The sequence below is a fragment of the Lissotriton vulgaris genome, chromosome 1_1 (genome assembly GCF_964263255.1).
Source record: "Lissotriton vulgaris chromosome 1_1, aLisVul1.2, whole genome shotgun sequence".
In the NCBI taxonomy this organism is placed as follows: domain Eukaryota; kingdom Metazoa; phylum Chordata; class Amphibia; order Caudata; family Salamandridae; genus Lissotriton; species Lissotriton vulgaris.
In genome coordinates this window covers 327,651,690-327,665,661 of record NC_141685.1, presented here as the reverse complement: position 1 = coordinate 327,665,661, position 13,972 = coordinate 327,651,690, and the positions used below count along the sequence as shown (strand labels likewise).

The window sequence follows — 13,972 nt, the reverse complement described above, 5'->3', positions numbered from 1 at the left end:
GTCTGGACGGAATCCCACCAGACCTGTATCTAAGTCAACCTGACCTGTGGGCACCGTTGCTTACCAGGGTATTAAATGAAGCTGTGGTGGCAGGACTGCCTCAGTCATGGTCAACGGCGACCATTGTCCCAATCTACAAGAAAGGGAACCGTGATGACCCCCAATGCTACCGACCCATCTCGCTTATAGATGTGACTGCAAAAGTACTAGGGCGAGTCATTCTACAGCGATTGCAAGACTGGGCCGAGGAACATCAAATCCTCTCGGAAATGCAATACGGCTTCAGGAAAGGTAGATCCACCACCGATCAATGTCTAAATCTATACCTCCTGATAGCCAGATATACCATCGCCGGGAAGGGGTCCATTCACATGGGGTTTATGGACCTCTCAGCGGCTTTCGACCGTGTAAACAGGAGAAAGCTCTGGAGTATGTTATTAGAACTAGGAGTGGACCAACCACTAGTAGACACCTTGCAAAATCTCCACCGGAACACCACTGCATGTGTGAGGTACAGCCAAGAGGGTAAAAAGACCGACCCCTTCACTTGCACGAGTGGAGTAAGGCAAGGATGCATCCTCGCGCCCTTTCTGTTCTCCATTTACATCAACTCGCTGGAAAAAGACCTGCTTAAACTCAAGGTGGATTCTCCTCAAATCGGTCATCGTGCTGTACCTGTACTACTCTACGCCGATGACGCGGTTTTGCTTGCTAGAACCCCCTTAGGTCTACAAAAACTGATTGACGGGTTTGTCAGGTTCATGGATAAACTGGACCTGGCAACCAATCTGGAAAAATCTTACATTATGTCATCTGGAAAATCAACAAAAGGGTCTTTTTCTTTTCACATCGGGTCACATAAAATCGATCAGGTCCAGACTTTTTCATACTTGGGGGTACTATTCGACCATCACCTTACTTTTAAACCCCTGGTTGAAAAGCATTCTACGAAACTGGCAGCCTCAGTGGGAGCCATTATGGGATACGGGCAAAGATTGGGAAAATGATCTCCGGAACAAATCTTGAACTTGTATAGGTCAATCTGCTGTGCGAAAGTCTCCTATGGTGCAGAAGTGTGGGGCTTTCTGGATAATAAAGCTCAGCAGATTCAGATTGAAGAAAATAAATTCTTGAGGAGAATCCTGAAAGTCCCACAGAGTGTATCGGCCCACATTATCCATGAAGAACTAGGAGAACTCTTCATTGAAGATAAAATTAAAATTAAACCTCTCCTGGCATGGGTTAAAATATGGACTAATCCAGAGGCCGCCCTCACAAGACAAATCATTGGGGACTGCCTCAAACGAGACAAAGGTGATAAATTAAGGCCCACCACAATGAAGCGCAGACCGCTACAGAGACCCAGTTAGGCCCACTAAAAAAAGTACCTTAAATCCTGGTTTGCTATGCGGCTGCCGTCGACGACGGATGAATAAACCTGCGCTGAGGATGCTTCGAGCAGCAGCGGTTCCGAAGAGGCTGCAGAGGGGGTGCAGTCTTTGTTGCAGCGATGCCTCGGTTCTGCTTGAGGTTGAGGCGTGTAGCAGAGAAGATGTGTCAGCTCTGCTGGATCCAGAGAGACTGGCAGGGCACCTTAGCAGGGTAGGACTCACAGATGAAAGAGTCCAGGTGCTGGGGTCAAGGTTGTTGGAGCCTTCTGTCCCTGAGGCTCAAGTCAGGAGGCCAGAAAACTAGTGCTCAAAGTCACACCGGTTGTCCTGGGTTCAACAGATGAAGGCCCAGCCCTTCTCACCCCGGAAAGAGGGCAGCTGGTCAGCACTTCAGGCTAACAGTTCTTCTGAGTAGCAGTCTAGCAGTCCTTTCATCCGCACAGCACTCCTTCTTCCTGGCAGAGTATTCACAAGTACGGAAATACACCGAAAAGTTGGTGTCTGAGGTCCAGTATGGCCCTGGCTCCAGACTAACTACAGTCTGCAGTCCTTTTTGTGGAAGCAGGATAGAGCCTATTCAAGTGTAAGTGGGGCTGGGCCCAGCTCCTCTCTCTCATCCTGCCAGTGCCCATCCAGGCATCCCTAAGCTCCCTATTGAGTGCGGCTGTCAAGGAGGAATACACAATGCCCAACTGTCAACTACACCAAGTCATGTAACACATATACAGGCTACAGGTAAGAAATGGTAAAGGCAGGAAAATGGCAACTTTCTAAATGTGGCATTTTCAAAATTACTATTTAAATTTTGTCTTCACCATAAGTTAGGATTTTTCATTCCGGTACCAAAGACACCAAACATTAATGGATTACCTGCTCTCAAATGGAAGTTACAGCTTTTTAAATGTAATAAGGTAACAACAAAAAGTTTTCACTACCAGGACATGTAAAACTTAAAAGTACATGTCCGACATTTTAAATACACTGTACCCTACCCTGTGGACTGTTTCGGTGTGTATTAATAGGAAGGTATGGGCATGGCAAAAGGTTTATTTTGCCAGGTCGACATGTCAGGTTAAACTGTAAACACAGGCTGCAATGGTAGGCCTGAGACACGTTTAAAGTGCTACTCAAGTAGGTGGCACAAGCAGTGATGCACGACTACTAGCAGAATTTATTTTATAGGCATGGGACCAGGTAATGACACTTTACTAGGGACTTACAACTAAACTATATATGCCAATTTGATATAAGTCAATTCTACCATGTTTTAAGGAGAGAGCACAAGCATTGGTTAGCTGAGGTAAAGTGCACATAGTCTTAAAAGCCAAATAAAACAGGTTCAGAAAACAGGAGAGTAAAGGCAAATAGTTTGGCAATGACCCTGCAGAAAGGGCTAAGTCCAACAGACAGGAACACCTCTCATCTATTGGCAGCTGCAACCTATCAGGCAGGCTGTGCAGAATGCCATCTGCCTACTCACCTTTTTGAACACCAGTCTTGTGGTCTCCCAAGCTTCAGCCTTCTATCTATAAAGTCCACTATCTACTGCCCTCCTGATGAGCTGTCTCATGCCGTTTTGAACACCTGTCTCATGTAAACTGTCTCCTAGTCATATAAATACATGTCTCATTTGCAAAGGTTACCAAGTATCAGTCTCCTGTCGCAAATGAGAAGGATTACCTGGAAACTTACTGGTACACTGAGATATCAGGATTTGCCTATTCTCCCATGGGGGTCAGTAATAGCACCCAACAAGAAGCCTGCAATACAGCACAACTACGAATCAAGTGAATAAGGCCTCTGAACTGCAAGGTATCTGTGTTTCTCAGGCCATGTTTGACATGCATTGGAGCAAAAACAGTTGGAACTGGATACACTGCTCTCAATGAGGCCCAATTGAAGCCAGAGGAATGCATCAAGTGACTTTTTTTTCTTAACATTCTAGGTCCTGTAATCCCTAGAAATATTAAACAAAACTACAAATTACGTAATGCAAATTAAATCCAGGATTGGATGCAACTACTCACACCTGACTTGCAACATCTTTTGAGCTCTGTGAAAGGATAGAAACAACAACCTTTTATATGAGAACATACCTTCAAATGTAAATTTCTAAGCAATTTATGGCAACTAAGTTTCATGACGTGAAGAAGGCAATCAGCAAGCAGCCTCATGCCTCTGTGACTTGTAATACTTGCAATGAACAGCAGGCGGTCCAGTAATCCTTGAATTGCTACCCATTCTTTTTATCACCCTCAGAACTATAAAAGGCTGAGCAATCCATGCCAAGATTCGCAATGTTGACTGGCAGGTCTCTAGGTCATAACTAGTCGAGTTAGACTTGGCACCATTGGCGTGAGTCTCCCTTCCATTTTTCGCTGTTGCCTCCAATGTTTTTGCTGTGTTTTGCTGGTCTTGCTGCTTTGGGCACTTTGCCATTACTGTTCAATGCCAAAGTGCAAGTGCTCCCTTTTATAAACTGTTGTTATGGATTAATGATTCCATGATTGGTAATTTAATTTACTTGTCAGACCCTAGTACAGTGCACCATGTGTGCCCATGGCCTGTAAATTACATGATGCTGGTGGGTTTGCAGCACTGATTGTGCAACCCACAGAAGCAGCTTGTAAAATGTGGCTCAGGCCTGCCATTGCAGAGCCTGTGTGCAGTCTCGGACTGCCATTTCAACTTGGCAAGTGCACACACTTGCCAGTCCCTAAACCTTCCTTTTTCTACATGTTAGTCACCCCTAAGGTAGGCCTAAGGTAGCCCTGTGGGCGGGGTGCATTGTATGTGACAGGTAGGACATGCCCTGATGTGTGTGGCATGTCCGGATAGTGGAATACTGCCAATTTCATTTTTCACTATTGCAAGGCTATCTGTTCCCATAGGCCAGAATGGTCAGTTAGTTTATAACATCATATACATAACTGACCCTAGGAACAAGATACCAAAATAAAGTCTAGTATGCCTGAACTCAGAATGTCAAAGTGAATCTTTTAATGTGGGTGATTTTAACATTCTGTGTTGGTATTTTCTTGCCTAACCATCCATTGTGCCTCTGCTAGGTTTGTGTATTGCATGTCTGGCTTGTGAGTTACAGGGGCTGGAGGCGGGCAGTGCTCCGGCAGTCTGATGAGTCAGGGCTGGGCTGAATGCACCTGGGTTGAATTAGGGGAGATTTCCTTTCACCCTCCTTGGCCAGGTCTGCTCTCAGCAATACTGTCTCCACCTCCTGCCAGGAAGCTGCACCAGAGAGGACAAAACTGGTTTTGGCTGGGTACAGACACTCTGCCTTCAGAGAACAAAGGATTGGTGTGTATAAAAAGTGGGACCCAGACCCTAAACTTTTAGATCACTCCTGGGAAATCAAGAGGAACCTTTGCCAACGAGAAGAACCGGAGAAGCTCAGGAACATTACTTCCCTGTGCTGTGATGTGTGCTGTTTGGGGTTGGCCTGCAGTGGTTACTTGTTGCCAAGGAAAGGAGAAAAAGGAAGTTTCTGTTTGCTTTGTCACCTGCTTGACGGAAATATCTCCAAGGGCCTGAAACGGAGCTTGCCTCCTGTTATGAAGTCTCAGGGACACAAAGACTTCACCACCAGCCCCCTGAATGTATTTGCTGGGAATTCCAACCTGGAAAGAGGTGCCTGCTGCTGTTTAGGACCTCTAGAGACTGTTTGTTGTTGGGAGCTGGAAGAGCGACGAAACGAGGAAGAAGCATGTTGCATCCGCACGGATTCCCGACGCATCGCTGAGTCATGGAGTCATGGAGAAGAAGTGTACCGCATCGGCACCTGGTCCTGACGCCTTGCCGAGTCACAGAAAAGAAGCAAGCTGCATCCACACCGGGTCCCGACGCATTGCCGCGAAAACCTGTGCAGCGCCTGCCATGCAGCTACAAATGTTCACATATCGCACTGGATCGTCGTATCGCATCGAGCCGCCATTTTGTCGCATCGTACCGGATCGTCGCCATGCTTCAAGGCGCCATCTTGTCAAATAGTAACCTGAATTCAGTAAGAAACAGACGCATCCCCTCCCCTGAATCAAGGAACTGACACATCACCTTCCCTGCGACCCTTTTCTTTGTTTTGCTTGACGCATCTAAGGTACTTTGTGGGAAAAGTGTTGCATTTACAACTTGCAACTGAACTATTTCTAGCATTTAAGAGCCTTATTTTTGATACTGCATTGTGGATTTTTGTCGTTTGGTCTTTTGTTAAGTCTAGATAAAGATGACTTACTTTTCTAAACTGGTGTGGTGTCCCTTTGTAGTGTATTCACTGTATTACTGTATGTGTTCACAAATGCTTTACACACTGCCTCTGAGATAAGCCTGTCTGCTCATGCAAAGCTACCAAGCGGGTGAGCAGGGGTTATTTTAGGAGTGTATCCCCCTTACCCTGACTAGAAGCAAGGTTCCCTGTTTGGACAAAGGTACCCACCTCTGCCTACTAGAGACCCCATTTCTAACAAGTCTCATTTGTGAGAGGAATCTTACCTGGAATCCGCCATTAGCAGACGAAGCAGACTGGGAAATCGCCACCTGACCTTGCAGCCTCCCCGTGTCCCAGGAGGGATTGACCGCCATATCGCCACTTAACAACTTGCAGCACCCGCTTCGCGGGTGCCGCTGCGCGGCGTTTGGTGTGGGGTCGAGGCAGCAGGAGTGCAGGAGAGCAACCGGGAGGAAGAGCGAACCGCGTGAGGTAACTGTGGGCGCGTGCGGCAGGGACTCCATAGACCAGGAGTCTCCGCGTTGCACAGGTGTGCACGGCCGCGCCCCCAGCAAGACACGCCCCCGACCGGCCAAGTCACCTTTAAAAGCAAAGACGCCCAGAGAACAGCGGGAGTCATTTGTGAGAGGAATCTTACCTGGAAGCCGCCATTAGCAGACGAAGCAGACTGGGAAATCGCCACCTGACCTTGCAGCCTCCTCGTGTCCCAGGAGGGATTGACCGCCATATCGCCACTTAACAACTTGCAGCACCCGCTTCGCGGGTGCCGCTGCGCGGCGTTTGGTGTGGGGTCGAGGCAGCAGGAGTGCAGGAGAGCAACCGGGAGGAAGAGCGAACCGCGTGAGGTAACTGTGGGCGCGTGCGGCAGGGACTCCATAGACCAGGAGTCTCCGCGTTGCACAAGTGTGCACGGCCGCGCCCCCAGCAAGACACGCCCCCGACCGCAACGTCCCCCATAAGAACAGTGCAACATCGCTTAGCGGGACGCGAGCGGGACGCCGAGCGAAGCCCGAGCAAAGGGCGGGCCCTCTGTGGCCCTCAGAGGCCAGAAGAGGCCGGGCTGGGCCACCTCCCTAAAAAAAATTGTACATCGTATCCTATGTATTAGGCCTTTATTTGGTCCCAACTGCACTAGTCAAATTCACCTCTTGTACTTAGCACTACAGACTATGAGGAAGACCGCCAAGAAGCTCAAGATGCCCACCTTAAGATCGAGCACAAAAAGCATCCTCCCCCGCCATTACCAACGCTGACCGCCATCGACAAAATGCTTAAACAAACCATAGGGGCGGTGTCTAATGCCATCGCAAACACCGAAAGAAGAATGTCACTACCACCCGTGACAATCATCCAGGAAACCCAGGAATCCCTTATTAACTTGACTGCGGCCTCCCGAGAATTGGCAGAGGAACTCGATACCAGCCTGCCCCTCTCCCCCTCTTCTTTTGTTGACCTACCTTGTGCCCAGGCGCCTGCCGAAATTTGCAGTGAGAGATCTGATGCACAAATACACAACTATAACAATAATCCCTGCAGTACAGAGAAAAATTTGAACAAGGAAGGCCCTAAACGTGGGGGTAAAAAAGGATCATTAAAAACTAGAAATCACAACCTGGTAACGCCTATAAATCCACCGGCATCGGGAATACCATGTTGGATCACCAATATGGTGGCTGACCTCAAAACGGACCTTGAACACTCTATCACTGTGCTGCTAAAACCCCTCATAGCTAAAATAGACAGATTAACATCAATTGTAAATAACAGAGGGAACGGCACAAAAACCCATCCAGGGCAAGAAGGCGGTTCAAGAAAACAGAATGACGTCACATCCCACAGCCTAACTAAAGATAAAGCCCCTACGATCTCTGACGCGACCGCAAAAACCCCAAACAGAGCCAGCCAAAAAAGTATTAAAGATAAGCAAAAGGCTGCCTCCACACCAGACAGAGGGAAAAGCAATAAACAAACAACCACTGAAAACAATAAATCAATCCCAGGACCCCCCCAAACACTGGAAGCAAACAACGTTCAAACTCCCAATGTGAATCCAAAGCCTCCTTCCACTGCAACAACTAAAGAAAATAAAACAGCTACTCGCTTTAGGACAATTAATCTTCCGCCTGAAGCATTGCCCTTCGTAGTTGTCTTAACAGGAGTTCCACCCCTAAGGGAGGGTCAACGGGAATCACAAATAGAACTGAAAAATAAATGTGCACAGTGGTTACAAATACACAGACCTCTGCCCCCCAATATTTATGGGGAAATCCTGTCTGTAAGAAGAGGGGAGTGGATCGGCAAAGGCACCAAGACCATAGCAGGGGACATAATTACGATAAATTTTAGAGATATGGCAGCAGTCAATTTTATCTGTAATGCCCCCCCTAGCTATACCCGATCACAGATTCATCCGGTTCATCTGTCCTATTTTTATCCTTTCGCATCCCAAAGACCCAGGCAGAACAATAGATCCTTTCCGACTAATATACCACATTCTGGCACTCATTATGGACCACCTCAATGGCAAAGACCAAACTTTGTCATGCCAAATTACGATTCCTCCCTAATGCAATATGCACACTGGAACAGGTTCGGTGCGCTTGAAGAGGTCGACTGACAGGGATGGGCCAACCAATCCCCCAAGATCGAGAGGCGGAAAGTGGTAAGTCCACCATCAAGAGGAAGGAGAAAGGGGATGGACAACGGATCAGATCATGTGCCCGACAAAGGAGGACGCATTAAACCTCCGAAGACTAGCCTTGGAAGAGAAGAGGGGACAAATCCACCAAAACATAGGATCACTATTAGTGAACAGAGCAGACCAGTTGCCCGGAAGTCAGCTACCTCCAGTGGCATTCATTCTAGTAATGCCATTTTAACGGAAGCAGGAAAACATGTAATGCCTCCATCAGGTGAACCAAAAAGAAATCCTAAGGAAAAGACTCAAGCAAATCTAGTAGTGGTATCTTGGAATATCGCAAGACTAGCGGCCAAATTCGAATTACAGGATTGGCTCAGCTATATTAAAAAATTCCACATCATATGCCTGCAGGAAACCTGGGCTATCGAATTAAATGACTACAGCCTGGAAGGATACAAAAGCTTCTGTGTCCCAGCAAAAAAAGTAACTTCTGGGAGAGCAAGTGGGGGTCTCGCTGTATATGTCAACCTAGACATTAAGGGCACCTGGAGCAACATCAAATGGGCCTCACATAACCTGCAAGTTCTAAGGTTCACCTCACCAAGAATAACCCTCTTCCTAGTCAATTGGTACAATGCTCCTGCACCGACGGAGAAGGGAAGAGCTGTTACTGAATTAGAGGAATGTTTAAGAAACTTAAACCTTTTACATAAGACACCAAACCATCCAAGCGTAATATTAACGGGAGATTTTAATTGCCATTTATGCGACAAATTAAAACCTTTTAATAAAGACTGGTCAAGATGCACTTTAATGAAAGGCCCACATTTTGCACATTCAAAAGAAGGATGGGATCTAGAGAGACTAACAAAAAGGCATAACCTAACCCAAACGCTAGACCTTGTGGCATTGGGTGAACTAGGTGAACTGACACCAACATACAAAGGAAGAGGGTGCCATTCTTATATTGACTTTATCCTAGTCTCGCCCATTCTAAAAAGAAACATTAACAACACTAAAATTGAGGCCAGCAGTTTTAGTGATCATAACCCGGTCATCATTTCAATTGAAGGTTTTGTTTTTAACACGTGCCCAAAGAAACCTGACATCGTGGAAAAAGCGGTGGATCAGGGAAGAAGAATCAAATGGGCAAAAATCGACGGGGATAGTTTTTACAAAAAATTATTAACGGAGGCCTCAGTTGCAATAGACAAATGTTTAGACCCAAGCGTGTGTGGGGAACGGGTGGTCAAGGCATTCGAAGAAATCGCGCGCCATGTAAACAATTCATTAACGACCACGGGACCTAACAAAACGGCCTTAAATCCCCGATGGTTTGATGCGAACTGTACCAAGGCCCTCAAAAAACTGAAGGATAGCCTCCACTGTAAACCTAGGGACAAGATCATGGTGACAAAGAACAGAGCCGAGTATAAAAAGGCTTTGAAAAAACGTAAGCAAAGCCTACAAAACCAGGCCTGGGAGGACCTAAGGGACGCTGCCGAAAGAAAAGACTCTGCAAGCTTCTGGAAAGTGATTAATTCCCCATGCTTCCAGGACCAAGGAGCACCAAAAATCACAAACATCATCTTGCCGGAACAGTGGCAGACTCACTTCCACAGCCTATACAACCACTCAAGCCACTTATCCCCGGGGGATGCACCGAGGAATCATCAGCCGGCAAAGTTAGACTTCTCTCTGAAAGAAGTCGAAATGGGAATAACTGGGCTGAGCAAAAATAAGGCTCTGGGTCTGGACGGAATCCCACCAGACCTGTATCTAAGTCAACCTGACCTGTGGGCACCGTTGCTTACCAGGGTATTAAATGAAGCTGTGGTGGCAGGACTGCCTCAGTCATGGTCAACGGCGACCATTGTCCCAATCTACAAGAAAGGGAACCGTGATGACCCCCAATGCTACCGACCCATCTCGCTTATAGATGTGACTGCAAAAGTACTAGGGCGAGTCATTCTACAGCGATTGCAAGACTGGGCCGAGGAACATCAAATCCTCTCGGAAATGCAATACGGCTTCAGGAAAGGTAGATCCACCACCGATCAATGTCTAAATCTATACCTCCTGATAGCCAGATATACCATCGCCGGGAAGGGGTCCATTCACATGGGGTTTATGGACCTCTCAGCGGCTTTCGACCGTGTAAACAGGAGAAAGCTCTGGAGTATGTTATTAGAACTAGGAGTGGACCAACCACTAGTAGACACCTTGCAAAATCTCCACCGGAACACCACTGCATGTGTGAGGTACAGCCAAGAGGGTAAAAAGACCGACCCCTTCACTTGCACGAGTGGAGTAAGGCAAGGATGCATCCTCGCGCCCTTTCTGTTCTCCATTTACATCAACTCGCTGGAAAAAGACCTGCTTAAACTCAAGGTGGATTCTCCTCAAATCGGTCATCGTGCTGTACCTGTACTACTCTACGCCGATGACGCGGTTTTGCTTGCTAGAACCCCCTTAGGTCTACAAAAACTGATTGACGGGTTTGTCAGGTTCATGGATAAACTGGACCTGGCAACCAATCTGGAAAAATCTTACATTATGTCATCTGGAAAATCAACAAAAGGGTCTTTTTCTTTTCACATCGGGTCACATAAAATCGATCAGGTCCAGACTTTTTCATACTTGGGGGTACTATTCGACCATCACCTTACTTTTAAACCCCTGGTTGAAAAGCATTCTACGAAACTGGCAGCCTCAGTGGGAGCCATTATGGGATACGGGCAAAGATTGGGAAAATGATCTCCGGAACAAATCTTGAACTTGTATAGGTCAATCTGCTGTGCGAAAGTCTCCTATGGTGCAGAAGTGTGGGGCTTTCTGGATAATAAAGCTCAGCAGATTCAGATTGAAGAAAATAAATTCTTGAGGAGAATCCTGAAAGTCCCACAGAGTGTATCGGCCCACATTATCCATGAAGAACTAGGAGAACTCTTCATTGAAGATAAAATTAAAATTAAACCTCTCCTGGCATGGGTTAAAATATGGACTAATCCAGAGGCCGCCCTCACAAGACAAATCATTGGGGACTGCCTCAAACGAGACAAAGGTGATACCATCCCCTGGCTGAAATATGTTAAGAAATCTCTAGCCGAAATCGATTGCACTAACTTCTTCACATCCCCAGACTCCATAACACCCGAGAGCAAGACATTGGTGAAGAATCTCTTCTCGGCACAGCTTAAGCTGACAAGAGTAGAAAAAGAAAATCGTAAACTTACAAATTCCACCTATAATGAACTTACAGCAAAGCATGGCATGGAACCTTATTTAAGGGTCATGTCTAATGCCCAGGACCGCTTTGTCATGACACGTTTTAGACTAAACATGCTTCATCATCTCCTCGCGGTCCCGGCTGGGTTCACACACACACTGGCGGAGAAGGGTACCTGCGGCTGCGACCACAGGTCTCCGCAGGATACCCTTCACTTTGTCTTATTGTGCCCATTTTTCACCATGCCAAGACGCAAGTTCCAGGTGGGGATCTTGAAAGACTTAAAATTCAAACATGCAAGATTGGCTTTGAGATTCTTACAGGAAGCGGAGGATGCTTACACTCTCTTTTGCACCATAACCTTTATCCGTGTAGCAATAAGACTAAGAAACACCAGAGAAACTGGTCCCTAACACCTGCTCGCTCCCCTGATGATTTAAAATGCACGAACATTCAAAACAATGACTCCCGTCTTTTTCTAGAGTGTAAAATAATTTTAACATTTATACCTTTTTATGGAAAATTTATTGACGTTTTTAAAAAAAACATTTTTCATGTGTGTACTTTGTATCTGTGCTTTTATGGTGTCTTTTTAAGAACCGAATAAAGATTATAAATTGAAAATTGAACAAGTCTCATCAAGGTATTGACAGTGATTCATACATAATCGCAATTTTCTATGTTTTAGTAATAGTCCCCTTTTGTGGTAAGTGGAACTTTACAGAATCATCTTAATACCAGGGAGACATTGACCACTACACGAATACAAAGTGCAAAGGACACCTACTGCACATCAACCATTAGTAGACAATCATGGGTTCCTGCTCCACAAGCTGCCTGCGTCTCAGTCCATGCTGTCTCGTGCTGGAGGCGGAAAAGGCACACACGGATATGTATCTCCACTCCATTGATAACTAGTCTCGGGAAACAAGCCTTATATAATATGAGAATCTCTGGGTTTGTAAAGACAGGCAGTTAGGTCACTCAGGAAAACAAAACAACACCTACAGAAGGCATTTTCATGCACTACTAGGTGCGGAGTTGAATATATGTGGACTTTAACTTAACATTTCAGGACTTATAGTGCCTAAAAGAAGTAACTTTACTTTATCGTTACATCTTAATATCAGTATAGACAGGACATGAAGAGACTTACCACTTCTTGCCAACAAGGTTTTAGCATAATCAGGATGAATGATGTTCAAGTAGGCCACAAATCTTCCAAACCACACTGGGTAGGCATAAGGGTATTGCGTGCCCCAAGCAACCATTTTGTCCAAATCTGTTCCATCTTCATGAAACTGAAAAAGAGAACAAAATGTGAAGACAATCCGGTTAGTCATATAGATTCTAAAAGAACTAGATAAAAGAAAATAAGTGTTGTTTTTTTGTGTTCAAACATTTTATTAACTTGTTAAGACTGGAATGAGTCCCATATATATATATAAAATATATGGTGTATACATGTAAAAAGAAATCGGAATAACAAATTCAATATGCTGCATGATCAAAAGAAAGAAATGAAACATAAAATCGCACTGTTTTAATAATTCTTGAGTTTTAATGCTAGGTGGGAATAGTAATCTATACTACTATAATAAAGGAAGAACTTTCAGCCCTGGAGGCGAGTAAACTCGGGAACCACAGCGCCAATCCACACACCCGATACACAGTTGGAATCGTCAGGGTGTGTAGATGGTTATAGGCTATACAAATTTAAAAAGAAAAGGTTATTTCAAAAATTTACATTAAAAAAAAATGTAGTCCCTCCGAAGTAGCGTCGGCCGCGACGTGCGTGCTCACGTCAGGAGTGCGGGGAGGAGCAGCGTCCAGGAAAGCGACGAGGAGCGGCGGACATAGCGCTAGGGAGGAGCGGTGACGTGAGGAGCAGTGGACAGGCCAGCGGCGGTGCGAGCAGCGGACAGGCTGGAGGAGCGGCGGCTGAGGTGAGGCAGCGGCGGACATGGCGCGGGGGAGGAGCGGTGACGTGTGGAGCAGCGGACAGGCCAGCGGCGGTGCGAGCAGCGGACAGGTGGGAGGAGCGGAGGCTGAGGTAAGGGGACCTATGTCGGGGCAGGGGGGGGGGGTCGGGGCAGGCGGGGGTCGGGGCAGGCGGGGGATTGGCCGGGCGGGGGCCCGGGCTGCTGGACAATGTTGGGGCGGGCGGGGGTCGGGGAAGCCTGTTGCTCCCGGACAAGGTCGGGACGGGCTGCTAGTAAAACAATAAAAATATAGTAACGAATAAACAAAAGCCTAAGTGACATACAAAGAATCCACAGAAGCACTAAACCAAGGATTAAGTCCAGCTCAAAGATACTAATAATGAGAAGGAAGTTATCTGATTGGGTTGGAAGCTGTCATGGTTTACAGTGGTTCAGCTTCAAATAGAAACATTCTCACATATTAACTGGCAGTCATAGATTACATGTCTGCAAACATTGGCTAGAACAGAACATTCATGTGTGGCTTAT

The 13,972-nt window shown here is 46.4% G+C and overlaps 1 protein-coding gene across 1 annotated transcript in view; it reads right to left on the bottom strand.

Annotated features, from left to right (window-relative positions):
- Positions 1-13,972, bottom strand: part of LOC147747125 (cytochrome P450 4B1-like) — a 353,249-nt gene that overhangs the window by 320,506 nt on the left and 18,771 nt on the right. Inside the window, exon 2 of the mRNA XM_086952384.1 lies at positions 12,658-12,802. Within this exon, the coding sequence (XP_086808510.1) occupies positions 12,658-12,802 (145 nt within the window). The remainder of the gene's footprint in view (positions 1-12,657; positions 12,803-13,972) is intronic.